Source organism: Schistocerca nitens, chromosome 2, assembly GCF_023898315.1.
Source record: "Schistocerca nitens isolate TAMUIC-IGC-003100 chromosome 2, iqSchNite1.1, whole genome shotgun sequence".
Classification (NCBI taxonomy): Eukaryota; Metazoa; Arthropoda; class Insecta; order Orthoptera; family Acrididae; genus Schistocerca; species Schistocerca nitens.
The window spans coordinates 63,426,226-63,448,386 of NC_064615.1; the positions used below are offsets into that span (position 1 = coordinate 63,426,226).

Sequence of the window (22,161 nt, forward strand, 5' to 3'; positions counted from 1 at the left end):
TAAGCTCAGGGACTGATGACTTTAGCAGTTAAGTCCCATAAGATTTCACACACATTTGAACATCCATCAACAAGTTTTAGGACACCACACTTCCTTCGGTTACTGAATTGACGGTTCCTTGATTGCTCAGGATGTGTCCTATCAACTGATCTTTTCCTTTAATCAAGTTGTTTATAAATTTTCTATTTTATCAGTTCTGTACAGTACTTCGTCATTATTAATTTCAACTCCCCGTCTAGTTTTCAGCATTCTTCTGTACCGCCAACATTCTTAACGCTTCTGTCCTCCTCTTGGGTAAACTACTTATAATCTACGTTTCAGTACCGTGAAAGGTTACACTCTAGACAAATACCTATAAAAGGACTTCCTTGCACTTAAATTTACTCGGCCTGTCTCAGTCCCTACTCAACTACTGCTTCCTTTCCATTTCCTTTCGACTCTTATAACTGCATTCTGATATCTGTATAAGTTGTGCATAACCTTTCCCTCCACGTACTGTATCCAAGCTACCATGAGACCTTCAAAGCGTCAGAAGGTATCCAAAAATACAGTAACTCTATGAATGCAGGTTTGGTTTCTTGAATCTATCTTCTGTCATACGTCGTAGGGACGATTTTTACCTACATTTATCCGAAACCCAAACTGGCCTTTTCTGAGGTCGGCATCTATCAGTTCCTCGTTTCTTATGCAAACAATTCGTGTAAGTATTTTGGAACCATGACTTATTAAACTGATAGTTCAGTAATACTTACGCCTGTGAACAACTACCTTCATTGGCACCCAATTTACTGGATACTTCGTATAATCTGAGGGCATATCGCCTGTCTAGGGTTATTCATAAGCACCTCTGGAGTTTCGGTAAATGATTACATGCCTACAAAACATACAGAAAATGCCCACACATTCCGCGAATGGAGTATTTATTCAAGATTTTAACTCACTTTACAGATCAGTACGGCCACCTTTTGTGATGCATCAAACGTCAGTACGTGCGTGCGAGTCACTGAAGTCACTGTCACGAATGCCTGGGAAAGCACGCCAGAAGCCCACTTGGAAACGTGTTCGATTGCTTATCGGCAGGTGCCAACTAATTCAATACAACAATACGGAGTGACCTAGTAGATAGTGTCGGAAGTCCCATGCGGCTTTTCGCGGATGATGCTGTAGTATACAGAGAAGTTGCAGCATTAGAAAATTGTAGCGAAATGCAGGAAGATCTGCAGCGGATAGGCACCTGGTGCAGGGAGTGGCAACTGACCCTTAACATGGACAAATGTAATGTATTGCGAATACATAGAAAGAAAGATCCTTTATTGTATGATTATATGATAGCGGAACAAACACTGGTAGCAGTTACTTCTGTAAAATATCTGGGAGTATGCGTGCGGAACGATTTGAAGTGGAATGATCATATAAAATTAATTGTTGGTAAGGCGGGTACCAGGTTGAGATTCATTGGGAGAGTGCTTAGAAAATGTAGTCCATCAACAAAGGAGGTGGCTTACAAAACACTCGTTCGACCTATACTTGAGTATTGCTCATCAGTGTGGGATCCGTACCAGATCGGGTTGACGGAGGAGATAGAGAAGATCCAAAGAAGAGCGGCGCGTTTCGTCACAGGGTTATTTGGTAACCGTGGTAGCGTTACGGAGATGTTTAACAAACTCAAGTGGCAGACTCTGCAAGAGAGGCGCTCTGCATCGCGGTGTAGCTTGCTCGCCAGGTTTCGAGAGGGTGCGTTTCTGGATGAGGTATCGAATATATTGCTTCCCCCTACTTATACCTCCAGAGGAGATCACGAATGTAAAATTAGAGAGATTAGAGCGCGCACGGAGGCTTTCAGACAGTCGTTCTTACCGCGAACCATACACGACTGGAACAGGAAAGGGAGGTAATGACAGTGGCACGTAAAGTGCCCTCCGCCACACACCGTTGGGTGGCTTGCGGAGTATAAATGTAGATGTAGATGTAGTGCGTAAGTTGTCCATATGTTCTGACATTCCTGCCGCCAAGTGCAGCTCCACCACGACACGTATTAGGAATACAATCTTGGGGAGATGCCCTGTCCACTGATAGAACATTTTTCTATATTTCATGTACAAGGGGCTTTCAGTAACTAACGCGGCGCCTTTTTTTCTCTGCCAATTTCGGTTGAAAAATGCAGAATTTGTTGTGGGACATCACAGGATCTTCCAACTTCAGCCCTTATAGTTTCACGAAGTTCTAATTGCTGACAGTGCTATACGTAGCCTTCAAAATGGCGTCTGTAATTGACGTGCGTTCCAGGCAGAGAGAAAGTGACATTGAACATAAAGAAAACTAATACTAGGAATTTCAGTTTGAAGAGGAAAAATGAAAATGTTAAATTAATTGTAGATGGCACCTCCGTAGACTGTGTAACAAATGCAAAATTTCTAGGAATGAATACTGATTCTCAGTTGAAGTGGTGTGAACACACAACGGTACTTACAGACAGAATGTCATCAGCATGTTATGCCTTTAGAATCCTGTTGTCAGTGTGTAACTTGCAGTGTCTTTTAGTTACATAGTATTCATATGTACACTCAGTTCTTAGCTATGGAATTCTTTTTTGGGGAACAAATGCACAAAATATGAACACAATTTTCAAACTCCAGAAAAGAGCCATAAGAATAAGTTCGAGGGTGGCAGGTGTCTACTGCATGGTGGATGATGCAATGATGTCCAACCCCATTTGGAGATTTGTTTCCGGGTTCTCACACTTGTGGGGGGCGTGAATTACCGTGTTGGAGCAATATTTCTGCTGGATTCTTGTCCGATCGAACACTTACGAAACGGTTCTTAAGTTTATTCAGAGTCTTCTCGTACATCTCTGAATATAAGTTTGACCCTCTTGGCGTCATTCCACGAGAACGACGCCATCACAATCCCAGAAGACTGTCACCATGACTTTTCCGGCAGAGGGGGTAGTCTCGAATTTATTCTTTTGTTGTAAAGATCCGTGACAGAAAGGCCACTCCGTCGGTCTCAAAACGTACCAATAATTCACACGAAATGGCCTTCCTTTGAATCTTGTGGTTCGCTGTGAGTATTGTGGAACACATTGTGGGTACCTTTCTGAGTATCCGAAAGTCTCGATCATTGTCCACTCGCTTCCAATGCCGACCGACAGCTGTAGAGCCAATTGTCAAGTTGTGATGCGCCAGTCGGCACGAATAATGACATCCGCACGATCAGCAGTGGCTATGACAGGAGTTCCCGAGCGTGGCTGATCATAGAGCTCTGTTTCTGCATTTCCTGAGCCTGTAACTTTCTTTACCCATCGCCCAGCTGTACTCCCATGAACTGCAGCATTGCCATACACTACACACAAACATTTATGGATGTGCACCACGGTTTCTTTTCCTGCACACAAGAATTCAACGTGAGTCGTATGTAGACGCCATTTTGACGCTGTACTAACACTCTGCCATCTACCAGGACGGTTCGAAACTTCACCGGAGCGCAGAATAAACATTAAACGTGAAGTACCAACAAGGACCTTTGTCTATGTATGTATTTGGATTTTTAAAAGAATTGTGGGGCATCACTTATTGAACGACCCTCCTATAAAATTTGGTAGCAGGATTATCAAGTTGCTGATAACAGGTATTATCCTTCTTGCCACATACTGGCAAGCATTCAGTCTTCCTTTAATAATAATTAACTAAGTCATTCTTGAAGGTACGTGTAATAGCTCTGAACACCATTTTCTGACAAATTGAGGAGTATGGGTCTCGAGGATTTCTGATTCCCGTGACCTGTCACCAAGTCAACAACGGATACGTTGACGAACACTACAGAATTGCCGGCCGGTGTGGTCGAGCGGTTCTAGGCGCTACAGTCTGGAACTGCGTGACTGAAACGGTCGCAGGTTCGAATCCTGCCTCGGGAATGGATGTGTGTGACGTCCTTAGGTTAGTTAGGTTTAAGTAGTTCTAAGTTCTAGGGGACTGATGACATCAGAAGTCCCATAGAGCTCAGAGCCATTTGAACCATTTGAACTACAGAATGTCGCTCAATGTTGCAGATGCTCTGCAACAAGCGTCCCCTGTCAGCGGTATAGTGTCGACGGTAAAAGAGAAATGACAGCTCGGTAACCCACTGCCTGCTAGCACTTTCCGATTTTCATGTGTTAACCCACTAAATGAAAGTTTTAAGAAAGGAAACGCTAATGAAACAAGTTGTGATAATTCTTTACTTACAAACTTTTAACAAAATCTTTTAAATTCGTTACTGTTCATATGCGCAAGATGTGAGCTGCCACTGCTATTACCTTCAGATGACAATGGAGCTACTTGTTAAATAAATATCGTTTTTTTCTGCAGAAATTTTATTTTACTTCTTAATTATTCTTTTCTGGGGCTTGGAGCTGATAGATGAGCTTCTCTTCCTACACGGACAGCTGTTATACGACAATCTGCAGGAGTTTTGGTCCCCCTGTGGTCACTGACCGACTGCACAGATGTTTTCGATCAGACTACTGACTTCACGTAACTCAAGAAAGTTTCAGGGTTTTGCTTGAGACCAGTTTTCTAAATCTGAGTTTCAAATTCATTGGTCGCTTATCTCGTTGATCTCTTTACGTTAGTTTTCACTTTTTCAGCATTTGTTTGTCAACTAGGCCATAATTTCGCTTAAATCTGTGATGAAGCAGTGTGTCCTTTTGTAGCAACGAACACGGCTATTAAACCACGATGGCTTACCTATCTCGTAAACTGTGCTCAGCACGTACTTATCGAAGGCGTACTGAACATCGCTTTTGAATTTTACCCTTTTGTAATGCTGATATTCATTCTCAGAATTGAATATTTAGTGTTAACTAAATTGTTCAAATGGCTCTGAGCACTATGGGACTTAACATCTGAGGTCATCAGTCCCCTAGAACTTAGAACTACTTAAACCTAACTAACCTAAGGACATCAAACACATCCATGCCCAAGGCAGGATTCGAACCTGCGACCGTAGCGGTCATGCGGTTCCTGACCGAAGTTCCCAGAACCGCTCGGTCAATCCGGCCGGCTTACAAGGGGAGGCCGCCAATTGTGAAATTCAGATTCGATTCATATTGCGCATAGTAAAAGCTCATAGCCAGAGGTGTAATGTGGCAAAGCACCAAGATGCACTGCTCAGCCGTTGTCGAGAAAATCGACAGTTAAAAGAAACCGTCGAGGTGAAATACTTTCTACGATTTGTAACTTCCTACAGCGTCGTGGCGCAGCGGTAAGCGCTCGGGTTTGTAATCCGAAGGTCGCCGGATCGAGTCTCGCGCCGTGCAACTTTTTTTTTAGTATTTGTTATTTGTAATTAATATATATATATATATATAGATATATATAAAATTCCCGGCAATCAGTTGCATCAATTATGCATATAATAAGTTGTTGAAAGTCGTTTGTCGTGGAAAAACTGGCGACTTCGAACATGATTATGTTTTCTGCAAACAAAGTTGTATTTCACAAATGTTATTAATTGTCTTCATAATGTTTACACGTGTAGTTAACGCAAGACGTAGAAACGATATACCGAAACGAATACATATAGTGTAAGTCAAACGTTCGAATTAGAGACCCCATGATATATATATATATATATATATATATATATATATATATATATATATATATATAATTTGAATTACAAAAAACAAATACTAAAAAAAAATTGCATGGCGCGAGATTCGATCCGGCGACCTTTGACTTATGAACCCAAGCACTTACCGCTGCGCCACGACGCTATAGGAAGTTATACATCGTAGAGAGTATTTCACCACAACGGTTTCTGTTAACTGTCGATTTTCTCGACAACGGCTGAGAAGTGCATCTTGGTGCTTTGCCACATTACACCTCTGGCCATGAGCTTTTATTATGCGCAGTATGAATCGAATCTGAATTTCACAATTGGCGGCCTCCCCTTGTTAGTGTTAACTACCCACATACTCTGTAATAGTGTCCTTTCACCCATCCTGAGCAAAAGTACTTTCCCACCATTCTTCACACTCCTTGCAACACTGATAGCCACTGATGCTATCACAGTATTATGGTCACTGATAGCCTCCTCTGCGTTAGAATTTCCGAAAAGTTAAAGTTTGTCCGTTGCAGTTATATCTTAATACGTTGCCATCAGTAGTTGGTTTAAGAAACATCTGCTTAGGGTAATTACTGAAGACATTCAGAATAATGTCAAACAGATCTCCGTCTCTGACAACATGTTTCTGTGATACACAAAACTTCTTATACCGTTGAAGATGTTGTAGTATGTGTAACTAGAAATTTTGATGTTGGAATTATTAGTCCAGTCCGGGTCCTTGTACCTGAGATACGCAAAAGTCCTGCAGTTGTTGCTAGCAAACAACCTCAAGTCTAAAGACAAAAATTGGAGGACCAAGTTTTGATGAGTTGAACAGCTGACTCAGTAGGAAACCTTGTTTGGAATTGTTAGCTCACGACGTTATAGGAGAGCAAGGGAAAGGACGGAGGAAGGGGAGTAACAGCCTGGGATAGTCCACTTACGTTTCATTGCCTTCACCGAATGCAGTGGAGAAGTTCCCGATGGCGAGCGGATCGAACGGCGGGTGTGGACGGCTCTCGTCTCTCAGTATTTCTCGGAGCGTCACATTCAAGAACTCATAGATCTTGTCCTCAAACATTCGGCTGTCTCGCTGATCTACCTGCGGAACTAAAGAAGAGAAAATTTCGCCTGAAGCTGTTTTACGAGTTGCGACATAGACGCAGCGAAAGTTTACAAGGATCAAGGAAAGGTTTTTCATATTTATTCCAGTTACGGGACACTATATCTCAGCAAGTCCGCAGCTCGAGGTCTCGCGGTAGCGTTCTCGCTTCCCGCTCACGGGGTCCCGGGTTCGATTCCCGGCGGGATCAGGGATTTTTCCTGCCTCGAGTTGACTTGGTGTTGTTGTGTCATCATCATCATTCATTCCCATTACGGTCGGAGGAAGGCAATGGCAAACCACCTCCACTAGGACCTTGCCTAGTAAGGCGGCGCGGGTGTCCCGTGTTGCTCCCCTTCGCTCTGTGAAGAAGTATGGGACTCATCATCATATCTTAGCAAACAATTTTTCAATCACATCCTGCCAAAATTTGTAGTTGTGGTACAGTCAGAAAATAAACCAAACAAGCTTCGTTGGTTTTATGCAAAAATAAAAGCACCGAATACACTATTCAAACATATATGTTAACTCTACTCACCATCTCAGCAGATGGTCTATAGAGTCAATGTGTATGTTCGAATAGTGCATGTTGTGCTCATATTTAACATAAAATAACCGAAGCTTGTTCGCCTTATTTTTTGACTGTACCATATTTACACATGGTTTTTCGATGCGACTGAAAAATTTTTGCCATTAGGTTAAAAGATGGTCGTCACAGACCGAAATTAATTGTGAGTACAAAATATTGTGACCTATAACTGGAGTAAGTATGAAAAACCTAAAGTTATGTTCACAGCATTTTTAAGTCTGATGCATGTGTCACAGTGTCTGTGTGTTGTTGGTCAACAATTTATTGTTTTTGAAAATTTTCCCAGGGGGCACCGCCTTAACGAAGCACTGTCAGTGCAGGCTGAGTACTTTGCTTGCACAGACGAAGCTGGGAGCTATGTCGTTGGTAGCTTGGCTGCTGGTTGGGTCACCCTTGTCGCACAGCCTCTGGCTGAGGAGACACACGAAGGGTGTCCTGCAACAACGTATCGTTCGCTTTCCTTTCCTTATCCGCATGAGCCGATGAGTGAAGTAAGAAACTCAGTCTCTTTGCTACCCTTGGTTATTCTTTTCCCTCTTCTTCACCAAACAATAGGATGAAGTCTTAGTGCGATGAAGCAAAATTAGTAGGGGAAGAATATCGACTGTTTCTGGTACTCAGGGTTGGAGGTCGTGAGATGGACCAGCTCCCGATCCACAGAAAAAGACAACCAGCTGAAATACCCAGTATATGCCTCGGTTTTCGGATGGGTTCAATGAAATTCGACAACGGAAATGAAAATGGACTTTGGGCTTTGGTATCTGGAATGCATAGGTGTCCGTTATGAATAACAAGAAGTTCTAATGCTTATAAGATAGCACAACATTGACTTAGCTGTACTTTGTGAAACAAAAAAGAAAGGTATTGGTTGTGAATATCTGCTGGCCTTTGTGCATAATTTTAGTGGAGTGGACAGAACCAGTAGCGGGAGAGGAGGAATAACCTTCATTCTAATAAAACGGTGGTCAAAATATGTAACCTCATGAGAAGCAGTTAATGAAAGGCTGATAAAGTTCAGCCTCAGAACTAGATCAATGAATACAGTGACGGTCGGAGTGTATGTTCCTACTGAAGACTCGCCTTTTAAGACAGAAGAAGATTTTGTGCAGATGATGATAGAGATTACAGAAGCCGTTCCAAGTGGCCATGAACTGATACTGGCAGGAGACTTTAATAGCAGAGTGGGGAAAGAGAGGAATAGGTGTATGTGGAGGATTTACGAATGAGAATCGGAAAGGATTATTGGATTTATTGGAGCAGTATGAATTACGAGTAGAAAACATGTTATTTGCTCACAAGGACTTACAAAACGAATTTGAGAGTGCAGAGAGGAAGCAAAAGACGAATATGTGGATATAAAGAAGGCCATAGATGAAGCAGCGAAAAATCACTTGGAGAATATGAGAATAAGATGGAACTAGTTTGTTGGGATGCAGAAATAGCAGAGTGTGAATGACAATCAAAGTAGAGCTACATATGAGCCACTAACTGTACAGGAAAAAAGAGAAGTGTTAAAAAGCAAAGTCAATGTATGGAAAGAAAGATATGAATATGTAGAGAGGATGATTGGTGGGGCTCGCAGTGCTGAGATATGGATGACAAGATGTTCCAGCGGAATGGGAACACGTTACATATGACCGGTGCATCGTAGTGATCCAAAACATTATACCGGATTGGCAGTGATTACGTTAGTTGAAAAAGACTGTACTTGAAAGTACTGAAAGATCTGGTAGAGAAAGAAACAAGTCACAAGCAGGAAGAAGAACAAGCAGGATTCCGAGGAGGAAGCTCGGTAATGGACAACATCTTCTCAATGAAACTAATGTGTGAAACACGCACGAAGGTTGGGCTGTAGATGCATGTTGCACTGGTTGACCTAGAGAAAGTATGCAATACTGTACCACCAACAAACTGTGGGAAAAGCTGAAAGAGATAGAGTTGAATCAAAGATTAATAAAGGAGGTTATGAAATTATTTGAAAATAGCTCAGCGAGAATATAGATTGGGAATAGCTGGATAGAAAAATTTCAGGTGAATAAGGATGTGTAGCAGGGAGTCCGCTATCGCCGATCTTCTTTAAGCTGTATCTAGGGTCAGTCCTGCAGACTTGGTATAGAAAATGCTACTTACGGTAGTGACAGTGGAGGACAGCAAGATATTTAGCCTCTATTTTGCAGACGACTAGATTGTACTAGCAGAAAATGATATAAGCTGCACGATAGGAAAGCTTGAAGAGAGATACAATAATGCTGGCCTGAAGATGAACATGAAGTGTGATTACTTGGCTTTTGGAACGGAAAATTTAAGTAATTTGGAGGAAGGGGAGAAGTAAATGCAGGTGTGGAAGAGGCAAAATATCTTGGAGTATTATTTAACAAACAGGGCATAAGGAATGATGAAATCACTATAGGATTAGTAGAGAATGACATGTAACCAGGGTAATGAACTCTGCTCTGCGGAACAAAAAGGAAAGAAGAAGAACGAAGAAGAGAATGTGTAAGACTATAGTTCAGAGTGTAGTTTTGCACAGAGCAGAAGCCTAGGACGTTAAGAAAAATTAAAAATAACAATAAACTGCTTGTAACTCAGATGAATTACTTAAGACGGAGATCAAAGTGTACTAGGATGGGCAGTATAAGCAATGACGTAATCCGACAAAGGATGAAAATGGATATGGATGTCTGTGACGACATACAACAAAAGCAGCTTATGCGGATTAACCATGTGAATAGGATGAAAGAAGATAGGATACGAAATAGGATACTACGATGGATACTAACTCAGCAGAAGAAAAGGGATCGCCATTGACGAAAATGGCAAAATGATGTGGATAAGGCAATGCAAGCAAGGAATACGAACGTTGAGGAAAGTCAAGACAGAAGAAGAGGGCAGCTGGGGGTGGAGAACCGGCGCCAGCCATAATTTGCAAGAATAAGAGAAGATAATTTTCGATACTACAAAGCCATGAAGGATGCAGAAAAATGGCACTAAAATTGATGTGAAATTCGAGATAGGAAACGAAATGTGAAGGATTACAGCGCATGCTCCAATATAACATGGTTTTGTGAGCAGTCTCCTTAACTTTAAGAATAAGTAACTTCACTTTTTTCACAGCAGGTGCCAATTATGAAATTTAGTATCTGAAGATGACCAAGGTATGTCTGATGTGTTTATGAATGCCAGCGTGTTGTAGATATTACTGTGTCTTAAAGGTAAAGAGGTGTATAAAAAAGTTACAGACGAGCAATCTTTTGTGAACGTAAACGTTTTCTAAAAGATCAATAATACATGTCGGCAAGAAAGGGGTGTTATTAGACTTCCGCACTAAGTTTGAAGGGGACGTACTACCGACCTTACTACACTGGCGATCAGCTGAAGTATTACATCATGTAGCACCAGTCTGACAATTGTCAAACGTTGTGGAGATGTTCGTCACATTATAGATACTGGATGATCAAACTTACATTCCTTTTGGAACTGATGTCCAATATGAACATCAGTGTGATGTGTGGCTCCTCGGGCTGGAATTAATTTTTGCATTCGTATGTCATGGGAGCAAACAGTCTCAGAATGTCATCTCCAGGAATTTCTTGTCATGCCTGAAATACATGCCGAATCAGTACATGAAAATTACTGGCTGGAGGCTGATATCCATCGCGTCCCAGACATGCATTATGGGTGAGAAATCAAGAGACCAACTAGAACAGTCAAGGATTACTCCAGGCGTTGGTGATGTGAACTACAGTGTGGGGTCTTGCGTTATCCTGATGGAACACGAGAGTCATTCAATAAGTAATGCCCGGCATTTTTTTCTCACAACATATTTGTTGTTAAGAGTCAGAATCTGGTGACAATATACATCAACATGTCTTGTCCATGTCCTATTTTTCTACGTAGTCTCCATCACATTCTATGGCCGTACGCCAACGTTGTGGAAGAGCATATATTCCCCGCTGGTAAAAGCTCTTGTCCTGTAGGCGTAGCCATGTTTTCACTGCATGACTGACACTCTCGTCATTTTCAAAGTTTGTTCCCCGTAGAGAATCTTGAAGCGGCTCAAAGAGATGGCAGTCCGAGGGTGGCAGGTCTCTACTGTATGGTGGATAAGGCAATGATGTCCAACCCCATTTGGCGATTTGTTTCCGGGTTCTCAGACTTGAGTGCGGGCGTGAACCATCGTGTTGGAACAAGATTTCTGCTGGATTCTTGTCCGATTGAACACGTCGGAAACGGTTCTTGAGTTTATTCAGAGTCTTCACGTATGTCTCTCTATAGATGGTTGACCCTCTTGGCGTCATTCCACGAGAATGACGCTATCACAGCCCCATGACTTTTCCGGCAGAGGTGGTTTCTCGAATTTCTTCTTTTGTGGTGAATGAGGATGATGCCAATCCATGGACTGCCTTTTTGTTTCTGGCGCACAGTGGTGCACCCGGCTTTCGTCCCCCGTAACGACCCGTGACAGAAAGGCCACTCCATCGGTCTCAAAACGTACCAATAATTCACACGTAATGGCCTTTCTTTGAATCGTGTGGTTCACTGTGGGTATTCGTGGAACACATCATGAGTACCTTTCTGAATATCCGAAAGTCTCGATCATTGTCGACTCACTTCCAATGTTGACCGACAACTGTAGAGGCAATTGTCGAGTTGTGACGCGCCGGTCGGCACAAATAATGGCATCCGCACGATCAGCAGTGGCTGTGACAGGACGTCCTGAGCGTGGCTGATCACAGAGCTCTGTTTCTGCATTTCCTGAGGCTGTAACTTTCTTTACCCATCGCCCAACAATTATCCCATGAACTGCAGCATCGCCATACACTGCACACAAACGTTTATGGATGTTCACCAAGGTTTTTTATCCTGCACACAAGAATTCAATGTGAGTCCTATGTAGACGCCATTTTGACGCTGTACTAAGACGCTGCCATCTACCAGAACGGTTTGAAACTTCACTGGCGCGCAGAACAAACATCAATCGTAAAGTGCCAACAAGAACGTTTGTCTATGTGTATTAACGGATTAAAAAAAAAAAAAATGTTGGGCATCACTTATTGAACGATCCTCGCATAAAACTTGGAAGTAGGATTATGAAGTTGTTGACAACAGGTTTTATCCTTCTTGCCACATAATGGCGAACATTCAGTCTTCCTTTAATAATTAACTAAGTCATTCTTGAAGGTATGTGTAATAGCTCAGAACACCATAGTTAAAAAAAAAACTGAGAAGTATGGGTCTCGGTAATTTCTGATTCCCGTGACCTGTCACCAAGTCAACAATGGATACGTGGACGCAGGCCGGTGTGGCCGAGCGGTTCTAGGCGCTTCAGTCTGGAACCGCGTGACCGCTACGGTCGCAGGTTCGAATCTTGCCTCGGGCATGGATGTGTGTGATGTCCTTAAGTTAGTTAGGTTTAAGTAGTTCTAAGTTCTAGGGGACTGATGACCACAGACGTTAAGTCCCATAGTGCTCAGAGCCATTTGAACCATTTTTGATACGTGGACAACATTACATAATGTTGCTCAACGTTGCAGATGCTTTGCAACAAGCGGTATAGTGTCAACGGTAAAAGAGAAATGACAACTCGGTAACCCACTGCCTGCTACCACTTACCGATTTTCATGTGTTATCGTCGGTCTTTTCGTCAGAGTCAGTCGGACATTCCTACGATCTTCTCGTGGTATAGTCTTCCTGAAAGCTGACGTGAAAACAGTGCACTACAGGTAACAGACAGATGATCACACGTTGTATAATGGCAACGATTACACTTCCTGAAAGTCCAAAAGATGGCTCTGTGCAAAATACGTTGCGATCTTCAACTTTAAAGTGTCAGTAACGTTAGACATACCCAAGAGCCCTCATTCTTCGTCACAAGGCAAGATTTTTGTCTTTACTGAAAATATCCATAAGGATGCAATTTTAATCAACTTCTTCCAAAGGCACAGAAAATACTGGCTTGCAAGTTTAGTAGTGGGACGTCAAGGTGATCATTGTGCAACATTTTCAATTTCCTTCATTTTATATAATTCGTCGTTCTACGAATTGGTAGCCATTATGAAGCGCAATGATTATTCGCGTGAACTAAACTGGCGCTGGACCGAATGGATCAAATCATAAACGTGGTAGCGGACCACGAAACATGACGGTGTTATCACGTGACAGATATTCTATCCGATTCCCAGTTACGGACTGCAGTGTTTCATCTCGAGTATTGGCACAGCAACAGACAGCACTGACGTTGGTGTACGAGTTTCGCATCATTTTTTGGCGCCGTTTGCCATTTGCCTGAGTGTGCGCTCCTAAAATCTGTCACGTCGATTACGTATTGCAACAAAAGCGCAACACTCCAAAACAATCCGCATACACGCGTTCCAACATTGCTGTTAACAGATCAGTCCTTCATTGTGCCAGAGCCATGCCGCAAAAGAGATACCGACTGCATCGTTTTCTTCGATTTAGATCGTGGCACTGGAAGTATCTATAGAATACTGACCAAACTAATAAACAGTTTAAATGTTAGTTCAGGTCGGCAGGCAGATTTTCTCGTGAGTTACAAGTGAAACTACTAGCAAGAAGTGCGAAAGTGTTTTGTAAAACAATTAAGCTACTTATGTAATTACGTATCCGCAGAACTTCTAAACAATGTTTTGGAATGGGACTAATTTACTCAAGTATCACCACCGTCCAAGATAACCAAGTCGTCACCAACGTTTACTGATTAAATGAAGCCGGTGAATAAAAAAAGGAAACAAAACAAGGATTGATTCGGAACTAAGATTTAAGTAAGAAGTGCAGTGAACAATTAGAAGTGACAGTGGACTGAACGGAAGATAGAGAAATTAAAGAAAAATTTCAGGAGTGTTGCAGCAAACAGCAGTAGCAGCACAGATGTGTGGCGATGTGGCCGGGAGATGATGAATAGCTGGCGAGTGTCGCTTCCTGGGAGCATGAAGAGAGCGGACGGATCATTAACTAACAAGGGAACCTCCCCATCGCACCCCCCTCAGATTTTGCTATAAGTTGGAACAGTGGATAGGCCTTGAAAAACTTAACACAGATCAATCGAGAAAACAGGAAGAAGTTGTGTGGAACTATGAAAAAAATAAGGAAAATATACGAACTGAGTAGTCCACGTGCAACATATGCAACTTCAATGGTGTGCAGCCAGGAGCGCCGTGGTCCTGTGGTTAGCGTGAGCAGCTGCCGAATGAGAGGTCCATGATTCAAGTCCTCCCCCGAGTGAAAAATTTACTTTCTTTATTTTCGCAAAGTTATGATCTGTCCGTTCTTTCATTGACGTCTCTGTTCACTGTAATAAGTTTAGTGTCTGTGTTTTGCGACCGCACCGCAAAACCGTGCGATTAGTAGACGAAAGGACGTGCCTCTCCAATGGGAACTGAAAACATTTCATCGCAAGGTCATAGGTCAACCGATTCCTCCACAGGAAAACACGTCTGATATATTCTATACGATACTGTTGACGGCATGTGCGTCACATGGCAGTAATATGTTGTCGACCCACCTAACTTGTGCACTTGACGAATGGATAAAAAGATTCTTCTACCTTGCCCGATTTAGGTTTCCTTGTGGATGTGATTATCACTCCCAAAAAAGTGATCGCATCGGACGGACAGACGGACAGATAATAATTGTCTGAAAACAAAAAATTAAAATTTTCAGTCGAGGGAAGACTTGAACCAAGGACCTCTCACTCCAGAGCCGCTCACGCTAACCACAGGACCACGGCGCTCCTGACTGCACATTGCCCTTTAGGTAGTATATGTTGTACGTGGACTACTCAGTTCGTATATTTTGCTAATTTTTTTCATAGTTCCACACAACTTCTTCCTGTTTTCTCGACTGATCTGTGTTAAGTTTTTCAAGGCCTATCCACTCTGCCAACTTATAACTAAATCTGAGGGGGGTGCGATGGGGAGGTTCCCTTGTAAGAAGTGTCTTGAGGTGAGTAGGTCCCCGTTCGACGTGGAGAGGTCACGGCGGAAAGATCATTTAAAGCAAGGAGAAAAGTACTCATAATGATTAGCTCTGTAACGAATGACATCTTCAACTTTTGTAGTCCTGTCTTCCTCAGTTGCGTGTAATATTACACACACACACACACACACACACACACACACACACACACACATAAGCAGAGCCCACAATATATACCGGGTGATCAAAAAGTCAGTACAAATTAGAAAACCGAATAAATCACGGAATAATGTAGATAGAGAGGTACAAATTGACACACATGCTTATAATGACAAGGGGTTTTATTAGAACAAAAAAAATGTCCGACAGATGGCGCTTTATCTGATCAGAATAGCAATAATTAGAATAACAAAGTAAGACAAAGCAAAGATGATGTTCTTTACAGGAATTGCTCAATATGTCCACCATCATTCCTCAACAATAGCTGTAGTCGAGGAATAATGTTGTGAACAGCACTGTAAAGCATGTCTGGAGTTATGGTGAGGCATTGGCGTCGGATGTTGTCTTTCAGCATCCCTAGAGATGTCGGTCGATCACGATACACTTGCAACTTCAGGTAACCCCAAAGCCAATAATCGTACGGACTGAGGTCTGGGGACCTGGGGGGCCAAGCATGACGGAAGTGGCGGCTGAACACACGATCATCACCAAACGATGCGCGCAAGAGATCTTTCACGCGTCTAGCAATACTTTTTTTTGTTCTAATAAAACACCATGTCATTCCAAGCATGTGTGTAAATTTTTGTCTCTCTATGTACATTATTCCGTGGGTTATTAAGTTTTCAAATTTACACTGACTTTTTGGTCACCCGGCAAAACACACACACACACACACACACACACACACACACACACACACACGTACGCACACACAAATGCATACACAAACAAATCACAGATACTTCAATAATTACACTCGAAAGTTTGGCAATAACATTCGATCTTTGGCAAAAATATTTGACAGTTGGCAACAGAAACAAAAACATTGAATTGAAACAAGCGTTCAGTTCGTAGTGCTGTGGAATGTGTGGAAAAAAACCGAAAAACCAAAAATGCAACAGGAGCGTAATATGTAAGAAATTGTCCACGCAGCCAGTAAGTACAGTTCAAAACATCACTACTTAATAGGAAATACCAACCACTAGAACTGTTTATAACCTATAGGTACAGTGACAAAAATATAAATTAAATAACAAACGTATGTACATATTCCAGGCCACTGATGATGCTTCGCAGAAAATAAAGGCGAGACCCGCATGGCACTAAAATTGTGTTTTATTCAGTCGCTGTCAGACAGTCCATAAGTAAAAATTATCAATCTGTAACGAATGATCCAAAGATTTTCCTTGCTGCTCTTTCTTTCATATTATTTTGGTGTTTATCTCATGTACGTACTATCGATTTCAAGACAATATTCGGGAGTATGCTATATTCATGTCCCAGTTGGGAATGCTTCATTAATCGTAAACACCGTAACCGTCTTTACATCAAGGCAGGCGATTTTAACGCGCCTGCCACATTGTTTGACAATTCGTGTCAGACACCATCTTCTCATTGTGTTGGCGCAAGTTTCATTTCGAGCAGAGAACAGAACCGTATGGCTGAAGCGATAAAAGCTCCTGCTTGATGGAACGACGGCTACAGTTCTACGTCATTCCGTACGAGAATAATTCTTATTCTACTAACGCTCATCAAGATCAAAAAGTACGTATGTTTACAATACTAGACGAAATGATCAGGATTACTTCTTTTCATATCTGAACCTAGGACTTGCAGAATAACCCCCCTTTCGTTTCTCTTATTTACTAGTTTATGTCCACTGAAGATGCATAACGTCGGAGGTCAAAGTTGGCCTCCATTTGAAATGCACGCTCCCATTGTAATATAGATTTTAATTGAAAATCCTAAGAACATTTACGATGATCAGAGATCGTAATTTAAGTGTGTTCATTTGCGGCTACTACAAGTACTTGACCAATGTAGGTTACCTCCTGGACACACGTCTTCAATCACCTCGCCGTCGTTTACGCAGGCATACAGAGCGTTAGAAGATGCCACCAGGCACAGGATTCCAACGTAGTGCCACATGGTCCTGCAACATAAGAGAATCTCATAAATAACTACATATGACGCCAGAAAAACGACAAGCTGGTGAGGGAAATGGAGACAGGGAATGTTCGGGAAGGGAACAGTTCGGGGGAGCTGTGTAATTATCCATACTTCAAAAATGGCGTCTGTCGCTAGCGCCCTACTATATACAAGACTGTTATCAGTGTTGAAAGCTATTCTACAGTACTGGTCATTAAAATTGCTGCACCACGAAGATGACGTGCTACAGACACGAAATTTAACCGACAGGAAGAAGATGCTGTGATACGTAAATGATTAGCTTTTCAGAACATTCACCCAAGGTTGGTGCCGGTGGCGACTCCTACAACGTGCTGGCATGAGGAAAGTCTCCAACCGATATCTCATACACAAAAAGCAGTTGAGCGGCGTTGCCTGGTGAAACGTTGTGATGCCTCGTGTAAGGAGGAGAAATGCTTACCATCACGTTTCCGACTTTGATAAAGGTCGGATTGTAGCCTATCGCGATTGCGGTTTATCGTATCGCGACGTTGCTATACGCGTTGGTCGAGATCCAATGACTGTTAGCAGAATATGGAATCGATGGGTTCAGGAGGGTAGTACGGATCGCCGTGCTGGATCCCAATGGCCTCGTATCACTAGCTGTCGAGATGACAGGCATGTTATCCGCATGGCTGTAACGGATCGTGCAGCCACGTCTCGATCCATGAGTCAACAGATGGGGACGTTTGCAAGACAACAACCATCTGCACGAGCAGTTCGACGACGTTTTCAGCAGCATGGACTATCAGCTCGGAGACCGTGGCTGCGGTTACCCCTGACGCTGCATCACAGACAGGAGCGCCTGCGATGGTGTACTCAACGACTAACCTGGGTGCACGAATGGCAAAACGTCATTTTTTCGGATGAATCCAGGTTCTGTTTACAGCATCGTGATGGTCGCATACGTGTTTGGCGACATCGCGGTGAACGCATATTGGAAGCGTGTATTCGTCATCGCCATACTGACGTATCACCCGGCGTGATGGTATGGGGTGCCATTGGTTACACGTCTCCGTCACCTCTTGTTCGCATTGACGGCACTTTGAACAGTGGACGTTACATTTCAGATGTGTTACGACCCGTGGCTCTACCCTTCATTCGATCCCTGCGAAACCCTACATGTCAGCAGGATAATGCAGGACCGCATGTTGCAGGTCCTGTACGGGCCTTTCTGCATACAGAAAATGTTCGACTGCTGCGCTGGCCAGCACCAATTGAAAACGTCTGGTCAATGGTGGCCGAGCAACTGGCTCGTCACAATACGCCAGTCACTACTCTTGATGAACTGTGGTATCGTGTTGAAGCTGCATGGGCAGCTGTACACGTACACGCCAACCAAGCTGTTTGACTCAATGCTCAGGCGTATCAGGGCCGTTATTACGACCAGAGGTGGTTGTTCTGGGTACTTATTTCTCAGGACCTATGCACCCAAATTGCGTGAAAATGTAATCACATGTTAGTTCTAGTATCATATATTTGTCCAATAAATATCCGTTTATCATCTGCGTTTCTTCTTGGTGCAGTAATTTTAATGGCCAGTAGTGTAATATAAATGTAGGTACTTCTAAAATTATTGATGTGCTTCATGGTCAAATAATTTGCCATAGTGATCGTACTGAATTTGCCTTACCTGACGACGAAGTAAAGCTCGTGTTTCTTTATCACGAAACAATGTGAATACTTTTTCAAATTGCTGTTGGGTATATTTTTCGGCTTTATTACTTACGAAAAATAGAATAATGTGACGAGAAATCACATTTTACCTTCGTGATCACCTCAGAAGTGGTTATATTTTTCAGTTTTAAGAAAGCGTATTTATACCTACAGGACGTGGCAGAAACATAATTAATTCTTATACCAATAATCAAGTGTTGGAATTTAACCTACAAAATGAAAACTATACCAACGTGTATATAGTTAATTTTTGCTTGTTGACCGTTTAACTACAAATGAATGACACATAATTTTTGTGCCATATGCGTTTCGCCTTTATTTTCTGAAAGGCATCTTCAGTGGCCTGGAATACGTACATATTTTTGTATTTGGTTTACATTTTCGCCGCTTGGAACTCAATACCGATGACCAGCGAAGACGTCTGGGGACGCCCCAGACGGCGGTGAGTTGCCAATCTGTTTGCCAATCTATCACTCGCCATATGACCTGACAACGAAGAGTGATTGTCTGGGTGACATATCAGCTTATAGTGGAACCCCTTTGGTTGTCATCAGTGGCTAACTTATAGTACAGCGGTATGTCGCCGATATTCTACGCCCCGTTTTGTTGCGCTTTTATGGCAAGCCATACTAGGTTTACATTTCAACAAGATAATGCACGATTACACACAGAGAGTTTCTACTGCTTCTCTTAATGCTTTTCTAATCTTACGTCGGCCGGTAAGGTCTTCGGATCTCTATCCAATTGAGAAGGTCTGCAGCGTTATAGCCAGTGACCTCCAACCAGCTCGGGATTTTGATCATCTAACGCGGCAGTTGGACAGAATCTGGGCCGGCCGTTGGTGGCCGAGCGGTTCTAGGCGCTTCAGTCTGGAACCGCGCGACCGCTACGGTCGCAGGTTCGAATCCTGCCTCGGACATGGATGTGTGTGATGTCCTTAGGTTAGTTAGGTTTAAGTAGTTCTAAGTTCTAGGGGCTGATGACCTCAGATGTTAAGTCCCATAGTGCTCAGAGCCATTTGAAACATTTTTTTTTTTTGAACAGAATCTGGCACGATACCCCTCAGGAGGACATTCAACAATTCTGTCAGTCAATGCCAAAAACGAAAAACTGTCTCTGTAATTGCCAGAGGTGGGCCAACGCGTTACTGATTTCCCCAATACGTCAAGCTCTTTCTCTTGATTAAGCCACCCAAGTTTTCTGAAATCGTAATCATTTGTTTCTCTGTACATGTACATGACATCTACGGATTTGCGATCCACTCGGATAATTTCTTTGTGGTGCTTCCTTTTTGCCGGCCGAAGTGGCCGTGCGGTTAAAGGCGCTGCAGTCTGGAACCGCAAGACCGCTACGGTCGCAGGTTCGAATCCTGCCTCGGGCATGGAAGTTTGTGATGTCCTTAGGTTAGTTAGGTTTAACTAGTTCTAAGTTCTAGGGGACTAATGACCTCAGCAGTTGAGTCCCATAGTGCTCAGAGCCATTTTTTGCTTCCTTTTTTTTGTCTTATGGTGTATGTAGCTTTTATGGAATGGAGATGATGCTGTGCAACTGACTGCATGCTTAGGTTTGCACCACTGTGAAACAGTACCCTTCATTTCTCTACTAACTAGAAATATTTATTGTTGCGATAACGCAACACATATGAAAACTACGATCTCTGATCATGCAACTAAATTGCCGTCGCTTTACGTACTATCATTTGAATAAACCACTGTTCGGGATCTTCAGTTTTTTACGCGCACGCACGCACGCACGCACACACACACACACACACACACACACACACACACACACACACACACGGTGACAACATCAAACAGAAAAGAAGCAGATGGTACACCATGACTTACACACATAAATTAACACACAGAGTGGGAAACACACTAAAGATACAGCGCTCCCGAATAACACATAGAACTGAATTTTAAAATTTTCCTGGAGTATTGAGTGTTCAAACAAATTTCGGGCTTGCAGCCGGTCGTCGTTCAATACTTCGCACGATATTTCAACTGGGCACCTGCCAGTCATCTTCAGGTGAGCCGTCGCAGACTGGCGAAAACGTTTTTTTTTTTTTTTCCTTATTGATTTTCAATTCCCCCCGAAGGGGGCGGGCTGGCAGCAGCTTACTACGCTGCTCTACAGCCTACAGACTTTTTTTAAATAAAGGAAGAAGAAAGAAACAAGGTAAAACAGGCGATAAAATGGTGAGTTATAGTGTAAAATTGCGTAAAAATGCGGAAAGTTAAAACAGAAAGCAAAATGGGTTGGCAATGTAGATAAAATACACAGGAATCAGACAAGTAACATAGTAGACACACAATTAAAAAACACGGCGACAGTCTGGATTCTGTTCGCAAGAGATAAAAGGCACACCCAGCGACAGTATGATGGCCGTTCGCAACAAGTCCCAAAAAACACAACACGGAACACTCACTGTAAGACGCACTGTAGAACACTCACTGGAGAACAGCGAAAACGTCCTCCGTTCCGCAATATATAGCGTACTGTAACTATTCTGAGTATGCGTCGAAAACTTGATAGTTGAACCACACTGCCCGCAGGCAGCGCCCTCGCTGGTGGAATAGCGGAACTCAGTCGCCCTCTGCGTTGCCGTTTGCCACGGCGGTCGACGCAATCTGTCGTCTTCGATTTGAGCAAATCGTGGAGATGATGAGATTCCATGCATTGTCCATCGTGGAGATGATGGGATTCCATGCACTGTCCAGCTGGTAGCCGCTGTCACGGTTTAACAGATTTTCCGCCAGTCGTATTTCTACGGATTCTTTAATAATGGAGTCCCAGAAATTATCAGATAAAAACTATCCCTCTCGCAAATGCAGACACATTAAAACAAATACATACCTTCGTCTCTCTCTCTCTCTCTCTCTCTCTTCTTGTCACACACACACACACACACACACACACACACACAAACAGACACAGACAAAACAAAAACTGCGTACTGAAACAAACGCCATTTCACATACTCACAGACACGTGCATGCCTACACAATCAAATCACAGGTATCTCAAAAAAAATTGCAGTCGAAAAAAAGAGCAGTCGAAAATAGGCAATAACATTCTA

At 42.8% G+C, this 22,161-nt stretch overlaps 1 protein-coding gene across 3 annotated transcripts in view; it reads right to left on the reverse strand.

The window, feature by feature from the left end:
- LOC126234262 (uncharacterized) overlaps positions 1–22,161 on the reverse strand; it is an 84,746-nt gene that overhangs the window by 50,917 nt on the left and 11,668 nt on the right. For all 3 annotated transcript variants that reach the window (XM_049942956.1, XM_049942957.1, XM_049942955.1), the window contains exons 2-3: positions 17,261–17,364; positions 6,531–6,696 (exon numbers count right to left, since the gene is read on the reverse strand). In XM_049942956.1, the coding sequence (XP_049798913.1) occupies positions 6,531–6,696; positions 17,261–17,360 (266 nt within the window). In that variant the 5' untranslated portion in view covers positions 17,361–17,364. The remainder of the gene's footprint in view (positions 1–6,530; positions 6,697–17,260; positions 17,365–22,161) is intronic.